At 35.3% G+C, this 20511-nt stretch overlaps 1 protein-coding gene across 3 annotated transcripts in view; it reads left to right on the forward strand.

The window, feature by feature from the left end:
- Positions 1–20511, forward strand: part of bicc1a (BicC family RNA binding protein 1a) — a 34132-nt gene that overhangs the window by 1061 nt on the left and 12560 nt on the right. For all 3 annotated transcript variants that reach the window (XM_052580973.1, XM_052580970.1, XM_052580972.1), the window contains 4 exons: positions 7376–7422; positions 13618–13687; positions 16975–17054; positions 20218–20376. In XM_052580973.1, coding sequence (XP_052436933.1) covers positions 7376–7422; positions 13618–13687; positions 16975–17054; positions 20218–20376 — 356 coding nt within the window. The remainder of the gene's footprint in view (positions 1–7375; positions 7423–13617; positions 13688–16974; positions 17055–20217; positions 20377–20511) is intronic.

Here is a 20511-nt window from a genome sequence, read left to right on the forward strand (position 1 = left end):
ACATACATATAGACGTTGTGGTTTTTCTACAGAGGGGATCAAGTTCGCTCTACCCTAAGTTTAAAAGGATGGTTCATGCAAAAATGAAAATTCTGGCATCATTTACTCTAGTAATTTTTTCCTGTGAAATACAAAACATATGTTTTTAAAAACCAAACAGCTTTGGTTGCTAACTGTCCTCATAAAAAAAAAAAAAACAGTTTATTTCTTTAGATTTTGAAGCAATCACTATATTTCACTATATTTGAAAGACTATTTTTAAATATTTGGGCCACACACTATAGCCAAATTTGTGAATTCAAATAAACACAGACTTTTTAAGTTATACTTGTGAGGAACTCCCATGTACACGTTTTTTCATGTTTTTTTTTTTTTTTTTTTCAAACTAAGATAATGATATTTACTATTCTAAACCTAAACCAAACCTTCATGCAAACCGTTTGACATTACATTCATAATTTAGCTGATGTATGAGCATTTAAACACATAAGGACCACTTCACAAGTCGGTTTTCGCCATGTTTAACTAAATAAGTGAAGGCATTTTCACAATTTTGGCCCTCACAAGTACAGCCAAACCTGAACGCAAATACACACAAACATTTTTCAAGCAACATCATCTGGTTAAAACGTATAATTCACCACTTGCATCATATTTTACAGTCAGTCTGTCTGTCAGCAATGGGCCGTTTACTTCACAGCAGAATAATGTTCAGTTCGTTTGGTTTTTCTTTTGTTGTAACTTCAGCTGAGGAGAATTTTAAACAAGTTAAAACATACAAGTTGAAGTCAGTGGTTTGGTATGGGCATATTCTAAACATGTACAAAATGTTTGGCCTTTTATAGCAGGCCCTCTAGGTTACAAAGTCTCTGCCTTTGTTACCATACCTTCAAACCAACCAGAAAAAAAGATATTTATATAGATGTTGACTTCATAAATGGCCTGCATAATACATGCATATGCATTCCTTTGTGAGTATTTTATGGAATTAATAAATGATGACAGAGATTTCATTTTTGGATAAACTATCCCTTGCAACAACAGTTTATTTCTGTAGATTCAAAGTAAAACAACTACTTAAGATGCCCTCACAAGTCAAAAATGTCACTGTATTTGTGCAAATATTTACAAATCTTTCATCACAGGTATATCCAAACCTGTAAATGATTACAAACACAAACTTTTGGAGTTATGTAAGTAAGGGCGTCTCATAAACGCAGTGGGGTTTTTTTTGTACTAGGATAATGATATTCTAGTATTTTGTGGCGTTTTACATATATATCATTGTGAAAATTGTAAAAACTGAGCCCCTCAGTCCCCTTCCCCCACCTTTATGTCTTCATGTGTGTGATTGAATGAGTGAATGCTTCCTTGATATTTGGACCCCAAGGTCAAAGGTCAGTTCAGCATGAGAGCGCATAAGAGCACCAGGAAAACATCCATAACCCGACTACCACATTTTCAAGACGAAGACAACATTTCGCATCACACGCACTCATATACGTACTCTACAATCATTGTTGTAGTGATGTGGGCATTTTTTCCCACACCTATGATTCAGTGACTCGTAATCATCTCTTTGCTCCGGATGACGTGCAACATCTGGAGGTGTTTTGAACGGCTGTTGTTTTGATTGGTCGGATGCAGCTGTAGGCGTGATCATAAATCCAGCGACGTGTGCTTTTTGTGTGAAGGTTTATTGTGTGGCACAATTTTGCTCCCCTTTTCCAGGAAATGGAAGAGAGAGCGAGAGAAACCGAAACGAGAGAGTTACAATTAAAATCCTTTTTTCTTAAAAAAAAAAAATAACGTGGTGAGGGAGAGACAGAGGGGAGACCCCCTCTTGTACTTTTCCCCTTCGGCCAGACCACGACTAAATCAGCTCATTTTTATAGGCTTATTCAGAAAGACTAATGGAGAAAAGTGGATCACCTATGATTCATGTTCACGTAAGAGAATCCAGCGGCTTTAGGGTTTCATTGGAAAGCACAAAAGTACTGATACTTTTACATAGAAGTAGTTACTAAAACAAGGGACGATTTGGAGGCAAAGGCTTGCAGATCCATTGAAATACTGCATTGTCTCCTTGCACGGTCTCTCACTAACTTTTATGGAAATAGTTTGTGTATTCGGATTCAATTTTTTCTTTATTCCAATGGCTGTTACATCAGATGTCTGGTTTTGATTAAAAACAAAGGAATGTGGTTGGCCTGACCTTATATTCCGTGCGATAAGGAATTCTAAAAAGAATGTGGTATTTGTTTAGCAGAGTTTATTCCGGTGCTTTATGGAAATCATATGTCCCCCCCCCAGTGGCTTTTAGATCAAGATGTGTGTTTTTGTAGGTTTTTTTCTGTTGCAGCAGGATGTGAAACTAAATATTAAGATCTACATTTCAGTACACCTCACACCTGCTAGGCTGCTAGTTAAAGGAATAGTTCACCACCTCTACCCAGAATATACCTATATACCCTCAGGCCATCCAAGATGGAGATTCGTTTTTTTCTTCACATTTTTGGAGAAAATCACTTGCTCACTGATGGTTCCTCTGCAGCGAATGGGTTCCATCAGAATGAGAGTCCAAACGGCTGATAAAATCATCACAATAACCATCACCATCACCAACTCCAGTCCAACAATTAATGTGTTGTGAAGTGAAAACCTGTGTATTTGTAAGAAACCAGTCCCATCATTTAGAAATTTGTATCTTCAGACTATTGTTTTTGACTAAAATACAAGTCCTCTCTTTATAATATTGCTTTCTGAATCAGGAGAGAAATATGCACAGATCAAGCACTGTTTACAAGCAAAAACAGCCCAAAACAGTTGTAAACAAATGTGTTGGTGGATTTTAATGGGAGAGGACAACAGAAGCTAGACTCTTTCACCCAGAGAAAATGTTAAGATTGATTATGGATTCTTATTTTGTTTAAAAAACCTTAACGATGGATTTGTTTCTTATAAACACCCAGCTTTTCACTTACCAAGACATTCATTGATGGACTGGAGTTGTGTGGTTTACTTGTGGATTATTGTGATGTGCTGTTTGGACTTTCATTCTGATGGCACCCATTCACTGTAGATGATGTACTGGTAAGCAAGTGATCTAATGATACATTTCTCCAAATCTGTTCTAATTATGGACATAAACTCATCTACAACTTGGATGACCTGAGGATGAGTAATTATCCCATTTAATCCATTTTTTTTGTGTGTGTGTGAACGTGTGTGTGGGTCAGGCTTTTTGCCACCAAAAGTGTGCTGTGTGTTTTATTAATTTTCTTATGCATGCAGAGTGTTTTCTGACATGGGTGTTATTTATTGAGTCTATTTTAGTCTGGGTGCATGTTCACTGCATGGTTCTTAATGTGCTGCATGTGTCTGGCTTGGTGAGTGAAGCAACAGGAAGTGCGTTGTGTTTTGGGAATGTGCTGCTCATGGCTCAGCACACGGACTGTTGCCAGGGAAACACAGGTCTTTTGTCTTGGTTTTCAATTTTTTTTTATGTGCATACATGTACAGTTGGAATATTAAAGCACACTTGTTTCTTAATTTAGAAATGTAAGCAATAAATCAGTATATAAGATACTGATGTGTATTTAGGAATTATAAATCAAGCGTTGTAGTATTAAAATTAATTTTGAAGTAGTGTTGTGAAGAGTTTTATGGTTTGACAGATGAAACAACAGTATGCTGATATATAAAACTATATATATATATATATATATATATATATATATATATATATATATATATATATATATATATATATTACTATATATATATACTATATATACTATATAACTATATATATATATATATATATATATATATATATATATTATATATATAATATATATATATATATATATTAGTTTTATTCATTTTTGGCAGTTTCAACTGGCAGGCCATTTTTTTCTAGTGCTATAAATGCCTACACTGCCAATATTAGAGCAGTTTTCTTCCAAGTAGACTTCTGTTTGTATGTTTACAAATATAAATATATTTCTTGGGTTTAATGCATCCGGTTTTACGTTTTTTTCATGAATGACTTCAGACTTGAGTAATAAATCTTAAACAACTGATCTATTGGATTACTAAAATGAGTGTTTGGCAGAAATACTCCAAATGTTGGGAGAGTTTTCGTTTGGCTGAAAACTCATATGTGTTCATATTATAACCTGTCAGGCAGGGATAAAGTTCCTTATAGTCATGTAGAGATGAGATTCACTTTATTTAATTCACATTACAGACAAATGCTTTTCACTCAGTACCTTTGGAGAGGCCTTGAGTGTGTTTTCAGCACATCTGTAATTTATAATCCCAAATAGTTCTGCAGTTCATATTGCCTGATTATTGTCCTATTTTCCATCAAATGTTAAATAGTTTCACAGACTTGTGCCGACCTTTTAGTGGTGGTAAGCATTGTTTTTCCCACAACCAGATGTTTCACTTGAGCTCTACATTTTTAGTTTCATTTCATACAGACTGCTTGCTTTCAGACATTGCAAAAGAAAATGTTACAGGAGATTGTACAACCAGTCTGCAGTAGATGTGTCGGCAGCATGTGTGTGTAATCTCAAGTTATGACATGGCACATAAACTGTCTGAGAAGATAAAAGCTCTAAATCATTTGCACAAGTGGCTGAGTACTTTAGTTTGGGCATTGACAGGGTCGTGATTATATGTAGCGTGATTTATGTATCCTGTCGTAATGGGTTGATGTAACCAATTAGATTACACTACCATGAACTACCAAATGTTTGGGTCAGTCAGTAAGATTTTTGAAAGTAGTCTCTTCTGCTCATCAAATTTGCATTTATATGTTGAAAACCAACAAACAACAAGTTACACTTGCAGAACAAAATTATTATTTCTGCCAAAAGAAAAAGTCTTACTGACCTCAAACCTTTGACCTATAGTGTATAGGTTGTGACATCACTTCAGAATGGATGGCTTCAAATCTTAATAGTGAAGAATAAGATTTGAATCCAGATGCTGGTCATGGGTAAGTTTCTCTTATGTCTCGCCCACTCACTGAGCTCTGGAGTCGAAGGGAAGTTCCAGGATTATCCAGGAGAAATTATACAGTTTTGTTCTTACACTTGCTTATTCATCACATTCCTAACACACACATAGTTTACAGGAGCTGTGCTATAATCAAACAGCTACTCTGGACGTGTGTGGAGATGTATCTTTCAGAAACTCAAAAGCTGTGGAGTTTTTCTGACCCACATCCTAAATGGAGCACAGGAAAGGCCTTAAATCAAGAAACACACACACACACACACTGCATTTAACATTCTGTCTGGTTTGAGGCTTGCTATTTTCATATTTTTTCCTGTGTGAGGCAAGCCTGAGTATGTACATGTTTTCTTTTGGATGCGTTTCAGTTGTTTTTGTGAGTATGAGAAAGAGTATTAAAACTATTTTTTGAAGTAACATTTTTGAAGTTAACATGGAATTATAAGCAGTTATGTGCTAGTGTGTGAGTAGTAGGGGCAGGTTTAATTGAGAGGTGTTAATCTGTTGCATGCTGTATTCATTACAGATGAATGACCACATATGTATCCGCGCTACAGAGATACGACATCATCCAAACATCTCACGAAACTGTTGATTCAGTTTACAGCATCTGATAGGAAAGATCTGAAGTGAGCTCTTACTGATTTCACAACTTCAGAGAGTGAACTCAGTCTTCCTCTGTCCTCACTTCACCCAAAATCAGACTTGTGTGAGCTACAGTCATGTGAATGGCAAGAAAAGACAGTGATGTGACTAATCACATTTAAAGTGTGATTGGTTGTGATTTAAAGTGTGAAGTGGTTATCTGTCTGCCTGTGTCTATCTATATCTATTGATACATTTTTTTATTGTTAACAAAAACATAGAAATACATATTAAACTGTACAGAAATCTTTCAAATTTGAGTATAACAGGTTTGCAAAAATTGCAAACATACGAAAAAATTATCTGTTTTATTTATTTCTTTTTTTAAACACTGTTTGTGCATGTTACCTTGAAAATGACTTGTTTATCAAAACCGGGTACAATCAGTGATTCTGCTTAAAATTAAGTGGATTTAATAAATGAAAGTATTTGAATGGATTTTGTTTTGGGAACGCAGAGGTTTCAAAGATTGATTCTCTGTCTATCACTGTTGTTTTCATCCCTCTCTCTCTCCACCACATGCCAGACACTGTTGAGAAATTGTGAGGATACCATTTTTTTTTCCACCCAAAAGAATCTGTAAATTTCATCATTTTCATCTAAATTCCTGCATTGCTCGATTGATTAGTCCGTGCAATGATGTGAAGTGAAGGAGGGTTCAAATCCAAACCAAACTTTGGTGTAATGAAATGGGCACTTCTTGTAATTGTAGCTCTTCCTCTCCTTGTTTGGATCTGGAAATGTAGTGAATTTCATGGAGAGATGGGTGGATGTGCTTTTTTGTGATTTTTAGGGTCATTAAAAGGTTTAGATGACAAGATTGTCCCATTTCCAAACCATTTATTTCCTCCAATTTTGGGGTTTGTTGTTCTGACCTCTCAATGAAATCCATATTTCAACTTTAAAGGTAAAGCAGGAGTGCAGGAGAGGGCTTGGCGCTTTTAGATGTGTAGACACACATGGGAGAATGTTTCATTTTATGTGATAGGACAATCTCAACCAAACATCTGGAGACCCAGAGTCCCACCAAAGCAAACAAACTCTCAGATTTTCCTGTGAACTTTGTGTTTTCATCACACCTGATTGGGAGTCTTTGCACGTTTCCTTTTCAGCATCACACTTTAATTACATATTTGAGTGATCTGAAGTCTGATAATGGCTGGAAAAAATATGTAGATCATTTTACTAGTTTAAACGGACCCTTTCTAGTGTCAAAGAGCAGTTTTGGAACATGCTGTGCATGTATAAGCCATATGCAAGCATCATATACCCTGTGTAGGATCTTGTGATTGTGTTTATTAAGATGTATGAACAAGATTTATGAACTGTTTTTGTCATCTATAACTGAGTGCATGAGTTTGAGCTTGCATACAGCTGCTTGTGTGTGTAATAGACAAGCATGTGCTTGACATATGAAATGCATTTAGTTTCAGCAGGTTTGAGAATGCTGCCTGATTCTTATATGTGTGTGTGTTTTGTGGTTGTCTTTAAATACATCTTGAGTATGTGAATCTGGCATTAAATCTTTAATATTGACAGCAATCTTAAAATGTTATTGATTCAATGTAGAGTGGCATCTCACACTATTGCTTAAATATCATTCATTTAGGAAGTTAAACGTTTTAGTGAACAGAAATAATTGTAAAATAAGTGTCTCTTTTTAATGGTAATGTAGCCTTAATGTCTCTCTCTTTTTCTCACATAGCGGCCAGTGAGGGGAGGATAAATGGAGGAGAGGATTTTTTTCAGAAGGTAAGAATTTATTTAATTTATTTAATTTTTTACTTTTTGACTTTGGGCTCAGTAAGATTTCACTTTTTCAGCTTTGCCAGGAATAAATTACATTTATAAACAAATTACATTTGAAAATGTTATAATAGAAAACAGTTATTTTAATTTGTAAGAATATTGCACTGTATTGTTTTTACTTGATTTTTTTTTTTTTTTAATCAAATAAATGCAGCCTTGGTGAGTGTAAGAGACATCTGAAAAATCACATTTGGAAATCTTACTAACCCTGGGATTATAAACCGTAGTTTTTGATGTCGGGATGTCCCACTTTTCCTGTATACACATTGTTTGGTGCACCAGAACTTTAAGCTTCACTGTATTATGTTTAAATGATTAGTTAACTTGATTAGTAACTTGATTGTTGTGAGCAATTTCAGCATTAGTTTCAAAGCTGGATGGAAGTTGATCTCCCATCTCCAGCATCACACACTGTAGCTATTCAACACATAAACTATCATCCATATTCCAGTAGCGTGCTGGTCTTTCCAGCGTTTTTTTCCCAGCGTCTGTGTGTGTGAGAGCTTATGGTGAGGCTTCTTCAAACCCACAGTAAATCTGACCAAAGATGCTCGATTGAGGAGCCAATTCAGAAGTTTGATTGATTTGATCCAAACAATTATCCCTGCTTAGGTTTCTAATAAACAGAGATAACAAGGGCCAGTGGAATTGTCAAAATGCTCTTGGTTTGGCTCAGATGATTGTGGTTTGTGTATAGTCTATGAACAGCGCTTCTCTAGTTTCAGTATTGATATGATCACTGTTTTCTGTCCTCAATTGCACTATTGCTGTCTTTCCATGGTTGATCCAGAAGGCCTTTGTGGTTATCTTTTTTAGTGAATGCCAGTTCTCTGGCAGTTCAAAGAGGTAGTTTTAGACATTTTTATGCATCTGAATATATTTTCTTGTATTAATCTTTGTTAAGAGATTAAATTACAGCACATTTGATGATTCAACCCTTCATCTATGATATATAAACAATACAGATTCAGAGTTCTCTGTCTTAGTTGTTTGCAACTGTTTGCAGATTATTCGGTGTGTATTTGACTTTTGTTTTGACATGAAATGGTAATGAAACTGGAGTAGCAACAGATCTTTTCTTCACTAAATTATCAAGACATTTTGATAAAAAAATGATGAGTTAACTTCCTGTTAACGCACAAAACCTGTTTAATATTAATGAATCCAGCAGGTCATTAATCCTTAGTAATCCTTAGTGTGTTTTATAGTTCTTATTAGTAGGAATCATATCATTATTATCTTATCAGTATCAGGTTTTGCCCAATATTTATATATATAAAATAGATAATAAATTAATATAATTTTCATTTCATGCCAACATTAAGAGAGTAAGAACTGGACCTTCTGTGTCTCATCTTTTGCCTAAATGTTTTTTGTTTTTGTTGTAATTTTGTACTATTTTGTTCTGTCTGACACGGTCCATGTTTTAATCTTCTGAGAATCACCCACTAGTGAAGATAAATGGAGAGAAAGACAAATGTCTGATGTTTTTTGATAGTGGTGACATGGGAGGCAGGCAGTAGAGAGCCATCATTTCAGTGATTTAAACCTATTGTTGAGTTTTCCTTCCCTGCAGTGAAAGGGATGGAATTATGCCTGTTGCTCATTCTTGCTTTTCAGCCATTCTTTTTGTCTCCGTTTCCATATCTTTATCATTATTATTATCTTGAACATCCCCGCAGCGGTAGTCTCTTCCAAATCCTTCAATGTTGTTTTACCATTGTTTCACAACATTTTCTTAAAAGTCACTCCAAAAAATTTAAAAATTAACTGACAAGAAAAACATTATACTGCAGCCATAGTTAGTTTCTGTATATTGTAAAAAGTAATTTATTCCTTTGATGGAAAAGCAGAATTTTCAGCAGCCATTACACCCGATGTTACATGATATTTCAGAAAATATTATAATATGCTGATTTGCTGCTTATTTCTCATTTTTATCAATGTTGAAAATAGTTGTGCTGCTTAAAATTTTTGTGGAAACGGTTTTAAATGTCTTCACTCACTTTTGATCAATTTGAGTAAATGATGACAATTTTCATTTTTGGGTGGCGCATCCCTTCCTATCATCCCATATTATGGAGAAGTTAATATACTACAGACAGAGTTTATAATGGATTTATTAAAAACATTTTTTTACAGTGTATTGCACACACCTGTGCAGTTCAGCCTCCAGACAAAGTGAAGGCTTTCCCAGCCCTTTCTCCTTCCCTTGTTCTGTTTCCCTCCTTTTCTCCTCCTCGCACCTCTTTTCTTTGCTCGTTCTTCTGAGTGCTCCTCAGCTGAATCAACAAAGGAAACAGGAAGCAGATCTCTATACACACGCTCTTGCACATCCACTCTCTCATGCACATCATTTGTCAAATATAAACACTCTGTTCTCCATCACGGTGCCCATTTTTAATGACTTAATGAAGATCACAGTTTGTGTGACTCCGGTACTTTGAAGTCACTGCCTTTTAAAACTTTCTCTCCTTTTAAAAGTGAGTGTATACAGTCCTGTGACAGGATGCTATTGGGTGTGGGTGTAAAGGAAAGGACATTTTCAAATGTATAGTTAACCCAGTTTTTTTAATCGTCTGACCCATTTGAGAGGTATGTGCTGGTCCGTCACAAAAATAAACCACAAACCCCAAAACTGCTGTGTGGTCTGTCAGAAATCTCCCTCATCTGCAGATGGGAGCCAAAGAAAGCAGTCAAAAGAGAAAGTGAGAGCAGGTCGGGAATAAAGACCTATAGAACGCACAGCAGCGTGGCAGCACAACGCAAACACACAGAATGGAAATGGGAACTGGCGCTCTGCCTGGACAAACTGTTCACCTTTTCATCCCATCTGAAATGTTCGGGTTTCCTTCAGGCATGTTTGATTGTGCCTTTGCTTGGTTCAAGGGCATCAGTGTAGAGTGCTCTGAGGTTAACACGTCTTAACAGAAACACCATATTTAAACGTAACTGAAGAGAATGTAGCAAATATTACAGAATGACTTTTCCCATTGCTGCAATAATAAAGTTACTTTGTGTTTAGCTAACAAGTGTCTTGTTTCTAATGTGTGCAAGTGACTTATGTTTTGTGCAATCGATAGCAATACAGAGGATTTAAAAATAAGGATTTTTTGTTAAAGAAAATCTAGTTTTGCCATCACAGAATTTTTTTTTTTTTTTTTATATATATATATTTTAAATTGTAATAATTATAATATTATTGTTTTTACTGTATTTTTGATCAAATAAATTCTGCCTTGATGAGCATAAGACACTTTTTTTCAAACACACACACACACACACATATATACACATATACGCATAAAAAAAAAGCATATAATGAATTTTTTTTTTAACTTATTTCAAAAAGTTCAACTTTCATGTTCTAGATTCATTACATGTAAAGTAATCCTTTTTTTATTTTGATAATTGGAGCTTATAGTTTATGAAAGTCAAAAATATATTGGAATATTTCCTAAGATCAATCAAAAAATAATAATAATAAATTGCAAAACAGAAAATTTCAAGTTCTTTAAAGTATGTTCGTTTATGCACTCAATAACTGGTCCGGAATTCTAAAGTACAAATGACAACCTTAGAAGCGATCAGCCTGTGGCACTGCTGAGGCACTATTGAGCCTTCAGGTTGTCTGTATTGTTGGATTTACTGTTTCTTATCTTTCTCTTGAAAATATCTAATAGATTCCATTTGGGCTTCAGGTCAGGCATGTTGGCTGGCCAGTCAAGCACAGTAATATCATGGTCCTCAAACCACTTGGGAGTGGTTTTGACACTGTGGGCAGGTGCTAAAGTCCTGCTGGAAAAGGAAATCGGCATCTCCATAAAGCTTGTCAGCAGATGAACTTCACGCTGGACTTCAAGCAGCTTAGATTTTGTGCCTCTCCAGTCTGGCTGCAGACCTTGATTTCCAAATGAAATGCAAAATTAACTTATATCTGAAAAGAGAAATTTTGAACACTGAGCAGCAGTCCAGTTCTTTTCTGCTTAGCCCAGTTAAGATGCTTCTGACAATGTTTTTGTTTTAGAAGTGGCTTGGTAGTTTTTTTTCCTCAAGACAACTGAGTGTGGTGACAACTGTCTCCAGCTTCAGTCCGCTCCTTGTGAAGCTCTCCCAAGTGTTTGATTTGGCTTTGCTAGACAGTATTCTCAAGCTTGCAGTCATCCCTGTTGCTCCTGCACCTTTTCCTATCCTATTTTATCCTTCCAGTCAACTTTGCACTTAATATGCTTTGATACAGCACTATGTGAACAGCCAACGCTTTCAGTAATGACCTTTTGTGACTTACCCTCTTTGTGGAGGGTGTCATTGATTTTTCTTCTGGACCATTGCCAAGACTGCAGTCTTCCCCATTAAACTATATGAATGTTACACTTTTTGACATGTAAAAAAAAAAAAAAAACTTTTTTCACTGTATTCAAATTTTTTGAGATTGAAAATGTGTGTGTATTCATAATAAATGCAAAATAAAACCAATAAAAAAAATATATATAATTTTTTTTTTTTTTAATGCAATTTAGCTTGTTACCTGTTGTGACACTGGTGGCATTCAAATCAGCAGAATGGTACAATACATGCAAAAAAATCGAATAATTATGTTTTCAATACATAAAAGCACATGAAACAGTTCAGTAAACATAAAATGTTTTTTTTTTTTGTCAAATATGCAGAATGATTTGAGAACGAAGCATGAATTTTTGACATTTTGGGAAAGTTTTTCCTTTTTTTAAGTTTGTAAAGTTTTGCTTGTTATAACATGGAAGGAAACTTGATTTAGGCTCACTGTAGAAAGGGTGTGTAGATTTGTTGTAGCCTTGCTAAACTTGTAAATCACAGGATGCGTCACAGCCGTGTGTATGATTTACCGACTTAAGAAGATCTGGGGGGATTAATAAACATGTTCCCTTAAGTAAAAAAAAAAGTTATATTTTGTTTTATGTCCTTTGGGGTGTCAAAACCAAATAAAAATTGAAGCCCGCTGTTGAACCACAGATCCAAGACTAATGTAACTTGAAAATTTAGTTGAGCATGCGGGACTGAATGTTTCCAGTTTATGTGGAACACGTGCAGCCTGGGCTGTAATCAAGCAATAAGTGAAATACTGAAGTATTTACACTGCATGACCATAACTTTCATGATCACTCACTGCTGCCCATCCTATCCAAGCATCTCTGAAGAGATGACACTAAATTACTACTTGTTATATTCAGTCAATCCGTCAGAGACAAGCAGGCGAAAATCTGTGTCATGTTTAACTAAAGTAAATGTAATTCTAGTTAATATTAGCCCAGAGGCTGAAATTCTCCTAAAGGTCATATGGGAAAACTTTTTCTATTTTTTTTTATTTGCTGCAGTTTCATGCTCTGAATTTTTTTTTCCTAAAAGAAATTGGGGTTGTTGCCAAAACTTCTCATGAGAACTGCTGTACAGTAAAGCCTCGCTGACCATGAAAGCCAAGAGGTTTTTATAAGCAAGAAGATATAAAGTGCGCCACAAAACGGGAACAGAAATCTGTTTTCTATAGAGACAAAGGAGTGTGTTGCCAAAGTTGTGGTTTGCTCTAAAAAATGAATTTACATGAAAGACAAAACCACTAAAAATAGTGAAGCACTCTGCCTTCTTCCAGAGGAGGATTGAGCTCCAGGCAAAATCACGGCAGAGTTTTAATAAACATTGAACCTGTGTATTCATGTAGCTGCAAATTACCATAAGTTTCTCTTTTGTGTATTTTATATGCACACACAACACATTACCATTCTTGTTTTCTCTCTCTTTTCCTTCACATATGCTACTGGTTAGCATACTAGTCCCGTCAAAGACTCTCTGCCAACTGGCTGTTACATGTTTCACAGGTTTTTGAGCCAGCTGTGTGTATATGTGTGTGAGAACGAGAAAGTGGGGCATGTTTTAGCCAAAGAGATGATTGTAAGACTTCTACTGAAACAGCCTGAACATTTCTGTGAGTGAGAATATTTTAGCAAAAGTGAAATATGAGTTCTTGTGTGTTTGTGTTTTGAGAACCAAATCGACCAAACATGGATTTAATAATATTAGTATAGCAGGCTTATGTGTTTTTGAATTTATACTTGGATTAACATGCATTTGCATCCACTTATGCCAGTGGTTTTTGTGTTTAAGGTCATGGATGAAACCAACACTCAGATCGCCTGGCCGTCCAAACTAAAGATTGGAGCAAAGTCCAAAAAAGGTATACGCAACACACAGACAGACAGTAGTTAAAGCAGAAGTCGCTGTGGTAGTGTACTATGCAAACCTACAATCTGCTCACAAGTGGTTGAGAATTTAGTTGTTTAGTATCTTGCTGTCTTTCTAAATTTGTCTTTGTCTGTCTCGCAGTTTTAAAAAGGTAGTTAACCTAAAGATAAAAATTCTGTTATTTACTCACCTTCGTGTTGTTCCCTAAACCTGTATGACTTTCTTTTATATGGGGAACACATATATAATGACACATATGGCTTTTCTAATATGGACAAAAACTTTTTCAAAAATAATTGAAGTTTTATGTTCCACAGAAGAAAGAATTTCATACAAATTTGAAAGTCATGAATAAGAGTAAATTATGGCAACAAAACATTTTTTTTGTGATCTTTTCCTTTAAGAATTTATGTATGTTTACATAATACATATGTGTGTACTGTATTTTTTTTTATGTGTATCTATATATAGATACACGTACATGCACACAAAAATCCAGCTTTGACATCAAAATAAATGAAAATATATTAAAATGGAAAACATATTTCAGTTTGAAATATTTCTTATCACATTTTTACTGTATTTCTGATCAAATAAATGCAGCCTTGGTGAGCCTAAGAGACTTCTTTCAAAAACATAAAAACATTTTCAGATCCAAATGTTTTAATGGTGGTGTATATAAAATGGAAATGTTAATTAGCATCTGATTTCGTAGAGGAGATTAGGTGGAGCAAGGTTCTGTGGCAGTAGTTCATACCAAAATGTTGGCTTTCAAAAGCCATAGAACATAATCAGGCCCTGAAGACTTTTTCCTAAATGATTTATGTGAGAGGATCTGGCAACACTAAACACAACTGAATCTAGTGTGGGTGAAGAGTGACATGAAACTGGATGGATTAGTAGGCTCAAAAGAAGTTAGTGTTCTTTGCTACCTTTAATGTTCCTTGTGAGTTTAAAAGACAGAGGCCAGAATGCTGTAAATCTTATAAATCTCATTCAAAAGATGACAGGCTCTTAATTTGTACTTTTCCATGCAATTGATGATGAATGTAGCCTAAATATGAATGTTCTTTTGAGGCTAATATTTCATGAACCTGTTTTTGTGCTTCTCTGTATGACTGTAGATGTTTGCACAGATTTTTGTGTATGTGGCTCAGTGCCACGTGACTGAAAGATTCAAAAGAGTTCAGATCTCAGGTTCAGATCTCCTTACACTCTATTTAAAACTCCTAAAGAAATTAATCATAATAATAATCCTGCTTAAAATCACATAACCCCATAACATGAAGAGCGTTCTATCAGTAGACTGCTGATTTAGTTTACAGGGTGCAGGTCACCCAGCCAAATCACTCATCGAAATTGATTGTGGCTGACTTGTTTTCAGCATTTCTAAGGCCCTATGATTTCCGCGCTGTGGAAAACGTGGACTGAATCGAGATGATTTCAGTGTCTGCCGTCTCACTAAATGCGGATGTACACGTGAATAACATCTCCAAAACTGCTTTGAGAGTCACTTCATGAGCATTTGACCATTAGATTTGAGTAAAACTAGCGTCATATCACATACACAGAACAGGAAAGGTATTCACGGAAACCTTTCAAAATAAAAGTCCGGTTTGATTGAAGACACTGTGCGCACTACTATTTTTCAGTAGAATGTACATAGACTACGACTGCTACTAAAATGAAATAAACATAATGTTTAAAGGAATAATCACAAAACATTTCTTCTAAGGTTTAATTTTAATAGTAAATCCACTTTGTTTGCTCAAAAATAAAGTTTGCTTAATTTTCAATAATTAAAAGATAAATCAAAATAATGATTTATGCCTTAATTTGATAACCAGAAAAATTAAATACACAACAGAATTTCTGAGAGAAAAAGAGGCTAATTTAAGGAAAAAATTAATAAATTGTTGTTGTATGCATTTAAATAATTAGACATGGTAAAACACAAAATTTGGGAACAATAAAAAATATGGTGATTTAAATATGGTGATATTAGTTGTAAATTCAGATAATTTAAATGTACATATCAGTCTGTTTTTTGTTTCTGACCTTAAAGTACCATGTCTCTCAACAGTCATTAACCACAGTTTATTCAGAATCAGTCAACCTTTTCCCTCTCATATATTCTTCTAAATGATAAGCATAAGATCTCTCTTTTCTTAGTTTCTTTTTTTCTTTTCATGATTTCTGTATCTTCTTTTTAGTCCCCTGATCATCACGTCGTAAATAATGGTCAGTGTCTGTGACATATATTTTACTCTCCCTGGTCTCAAACGGTTTTCTCATTTTCTCTCTATTTTTTCCTTCTTTCTTTTTTCAGCCTCTGTAACAGATGTTATCAATCTGAGAGATGTCTGTTCCACTCTGTCCTGAGTCAATAAAGCACTTTTAAATGAGGCTGTCTGTCGGACAAAAAAAAAAAAAAAGTCACTCTCAACTGGAGTGTAGAAAGGCCAGACAGTTTGGTTGAGAACAGAAATAAATGACTTGATTGAAACAACGTACAAGATTCCAACATTCAAAAAGTTCAGCAACATCAACATCAGCAAAATACTACAAAAAAAAAAAAATCTATATGTGTGTGTATTTTGTATGCATATACCAACTCAGTCTCCTCTACATGTTGAGCACTTGAAATTAAAGACAGACATTGGCATTGATATCATAACCTCATATAGGCACGCATGAACTATTACATTCCTCACAGACATGCATAGACATTCTCCATTCATAAACATGCTGGCCACACATGCAACCCCACACACACACATGTTGCAGTTGATGACTTCCACATGGCAGGAAGAGGATAGTGTTGTGGGCTGGACAAGGAGAACCCTACTGGTGTTACTCTAATACCTCCCCCAGTAACAATGTACTTTGTGTGTGTGTGTGTGTGTGTGACTAAGACAGTGATCCTTCCTGTTTGATTTCCCCTCTGCTCCTCTAGGCCCAATCCTGAAGTTCGTGGGAGTGTTTTAGGGAGAGTGAGACAGTCAGAGAATATGTGTAGAGGAAAACAGAATTCCAAGAAGTTACACTACCCAAGCTATTTTTAGAGAGTAGCAGTAAAGCAACTATCTTTCTCATGATGTATGTAAGGGGGTTGTCTCTGTGTTGAACTGACAGAGAAAAGTGTTAACTCTTGAAACCACTGGTGTTAAAACTGCAGCTGTAGTAATATCCATCAAACTGAATGGAAGCATCTTTATTAATGTATGACTTTGTTCTCTTGTCTTGCACTCATCTGCTTTCTTTCTCTCCTTCTCACAGATCCACATATTAAGGTCAGCGGAAAAAGGGAAGCTGTGCAAGAGGCAAAAGAGAAAATAATGTCCGTTCTTGACACAAAGGTGACTGTCATGGAAAAGTCTGGTCTGTATGGGTTTGCTACAAAAACCTGCTCATCTAAACCAGTATATTTAAATTTTCAGAAAAAAATCTAAACCTCTTTAAAAGCTGAATTGCATAAGAATTTGGGAGAGAATGCTTATTTTTCTTACCCCACCCAGATTTTTTTTTCTTGTTTTAAGCATAAATATTTCTTGTTTTAAGAATAAATCTGGTAAAATGTCTGGAAAATATGCTATGAAATGTGATACAGCCAATCAGTGCAATATATGTAATGTTATGTAGAGAGAAATGTTTGGCCAGTAAGATTTAACTATAAGCAGAAGTAGCTGTAGAAACAGAAAATACACATTTATATGGAAGATATTCTATCTTAAGTCCTTGAAAAACCAGCCAAAGTTTTTGAAGAAATCTCTTCTGCTTACCAAGTCTGCATTTATTAGATTCAAAGTACAGCAAAAACAGTAACATTTCTAAATTTTTTGACTATTTAAAGTAACCGTTTTCTATTTGAAAATATTTTAAAGGGGTCATATGATGCTTTTTTAAAGATCATTATTTAGTGTATTTAGTGTAACAGAATATGTTGACATGTCTTAATGTTCAAAAAACACAGTCCCTCTTTCTGACAAGTGCAGTCTTGCTCTGATTGGCCAGCTGACCCAGTGCATTGTGATTGGCCGAACACCACAAGCACTCCCCTTTCCATAATCACCTGCTTCAACATTCAAAATAAATGTAAAGACAGGTAATAATGTCCTTAGTTTTACCTTCAGTCCAAGCCCGAAAGAGGAACAGAGTTGCGTGACAGACAAAATGATGAAGCTCGTATGTGTTTGCAGAACACAAGCCACGGTTAAGACGGCTGACTCCACTGTGTGACACTGTCTCTCTCTCTCTCTCTCTCTTTCTTTTGCTCTCTTCTCTCTCTCTCTCTCTCTCTCTCTCTCTCTCTCTCTCTCTCACACACACACAATGTGCAGATACAACTGGCAAAACTCTGCTTTTAAACATTCAATAGCAAATACTTAAACTAATAACAAAACATACTTACAGTAGCTGATTCAGAAGTGCCAGATGTTTGTAGCAAAGTCAGAATTACCTGCTCTCCTAGGTTTACGAAGCGGCCATCCATAAAATGCTTTGCTGTTCTGTTGTAAGTAATCTTAATTATTCCTAAATGCATCTACTTTCGGAGGCCAAATAAAGTGCTTTTGCTTTCACCCAGATTCACTTAGCATCTCCCTAACATGGCTGCTTCAACACTAACTGCGGTTACTGAGACCACGGCTTCTTTCTTTGCGTCAACATTTGGGCGGCATTATGCAAATATTTCCACATAGTGACATAGACATGTGTTGTGCAGGGCCGCGGGAAGTAATTTTGAACAGGGGGTGCTGTGATTTTTTTTTTTTTTTTTTTTTTTTTTTGACAAAAAACCTATGAGCCTATAGGCCTATTTAAAATACATTTGAAAAATAAATACATTGAGATTTACTACTTTATTGTCATATACACTTCAGTGCACAGCCAGCCAGGGTCTGAAACAGACATCAGTTCTCAGATATGCGCAATGCGTTATTAATCTGAAGCAGAATCAGAAATAATAGTTTAATAATCGAAAGAAAACGAAATAATTACTTTCATTACAATTTCAGATAGCCTATACATACATGCAACTTATTTAGATACAACAAATAATATTACAACAAAATATAATATTAAATCAAACTTCACAATAACGCTAAAACAATGCAATCGATTTGGTCAGCTGGCTTGAGTCACTGCACGTTTATTTCACACGCAACTCTATTAACTCGAAAATCTTTTTACGCACACAACAAGGAAATAATCTCTGACTATTTAAGCAATTTGTTTATCGAACAGTTCTCCACATCCATTACGCAAAGAACACACGCACAGTATAAAGCTTTCCGTCTCCATCTCCAACCTTTTTACACAAACAAAAAGGAAATAATCTCAGACTATTTAAACGTTATTTAACAGTTCTCCACAACCATTACGCAAAGAACACACGAACGAAATAATACTCTCCATCTCCATCCCCACCACCTTACAAAAATACTATAGTGTACTACTTACAATTGCTTCGCTAGTCAAAGCTGATCCCACACTTGTTGTCAAAAAAATAAATGTTACAATCGCGGCAGCACAATGCTCTTACCTGAGCTACATGCAGGCGGGGTGCCCTGGTTACAGGTGTCCAAATGTCGAGGTGCGCTGTATTATATAAAGATGGATGTATTCTGCATGGAACGAGCGGGAAACCTCGTTACTCGGCGACCAAACCTGCCTGCCTGACGTTGACAACGTAACTTCCGAACCTGTGTTGATTAGGCCTCAAAATATGAAATTAAAATCCAAAATATATACGTAATATCCTATGTGTGTCAAAATCATTTTCTAAAATATTCATAAGGAATTTATAAATTGTGCAAAATATTTTAATAGGCCTACATTTTTTTTTTATCTCCCTCTCGTCACTAGGGGGTGCTGCAGCACCCCCAGCACCCCCACTTCCCGCGGCCATGGTGTTGTGTGTTTGAACGAGCAGTTAAAGTGGGGCGTGGCAGAGTCTTAACTTTGATAAAAGAATATCTCTTTGGATTTGAGACTTTAGTCTTTGCAACTTTAAAGATCTTCATTATGCACCAAGAGCTTGTAACACTCTAAAGAGAAAGGATAAATTGAAATCATATGACCCCCTTAAAATGTTATTTATTCCTGTGACTTCAAAATTTTGTTTTTAGCATCATTACTCCAGTCAGAAATCATTCTAATATTCAGATTTGCTGCTAAAAAAACATTTATTATTTTAAACATTTATTAAAACAGCAGTGTAGAAATTTTCTTTGATGAATAGAAAATAATTGATCTGAAATAGAAATCTTTTGTAGTACTGTAAATGTCTTTTATCATTTTGATCAATGTAAAAAAAAAAAATGTAAAAAAATAAAAATAAAAAATAAATAAAATATTTGTATAAAAATATTTCTGACCCCAAACTTTTAAATTGTAGTATCTCTGAATGCAGACTTCTTAGAGTTTGGAGCAAGATTGAATTTGAGGATTTGAATTAAGCTCTATTAGATTTCCATGATTTGCTCTGTTGTTCTTCTAAATTGTGACCTTTGACACCTATAGAGTAATCGTGTGACCCTGAAGATGGACGTATCACACACAGAGCACTCGCATGTTATTGGGAAAGGAGGGAATAACATCAAACGAGTGATGGAAGAGACGGGCTGTCACATACACTTTCCTGACTCCAATAGGCACAGCCAGGGCGAGAAGAGCAACCAGGTACAGACACACACACTTTTTATCATATCGGTTTTCTAGTTGTTCATTTTTATTTTAGTTAAAGTTCCCCTTAAAATTTTTCAAACCCATAAGAAGATGTGACTGATAATGTTACTGGTTCTTGTATGTATTGTG

The sequence above is a fragment of the Carassius gibelio genome, chromosome B17 (assembly GCF_023724105.1).
Source record: "Carassius gibelio isolate Cgi1373 ecotype wild population from Czech Republic chromosome B17, carGib1.2-hapl.c, whole genome shotgun sequence".
NCBI classification, from domain to species: domain Eukaryota; kingdom Metazoa; phylum Chordata; class Actinopteri; order Cypriniformes; family Cyprinidae; genus Carassius; species Carassius gibelio.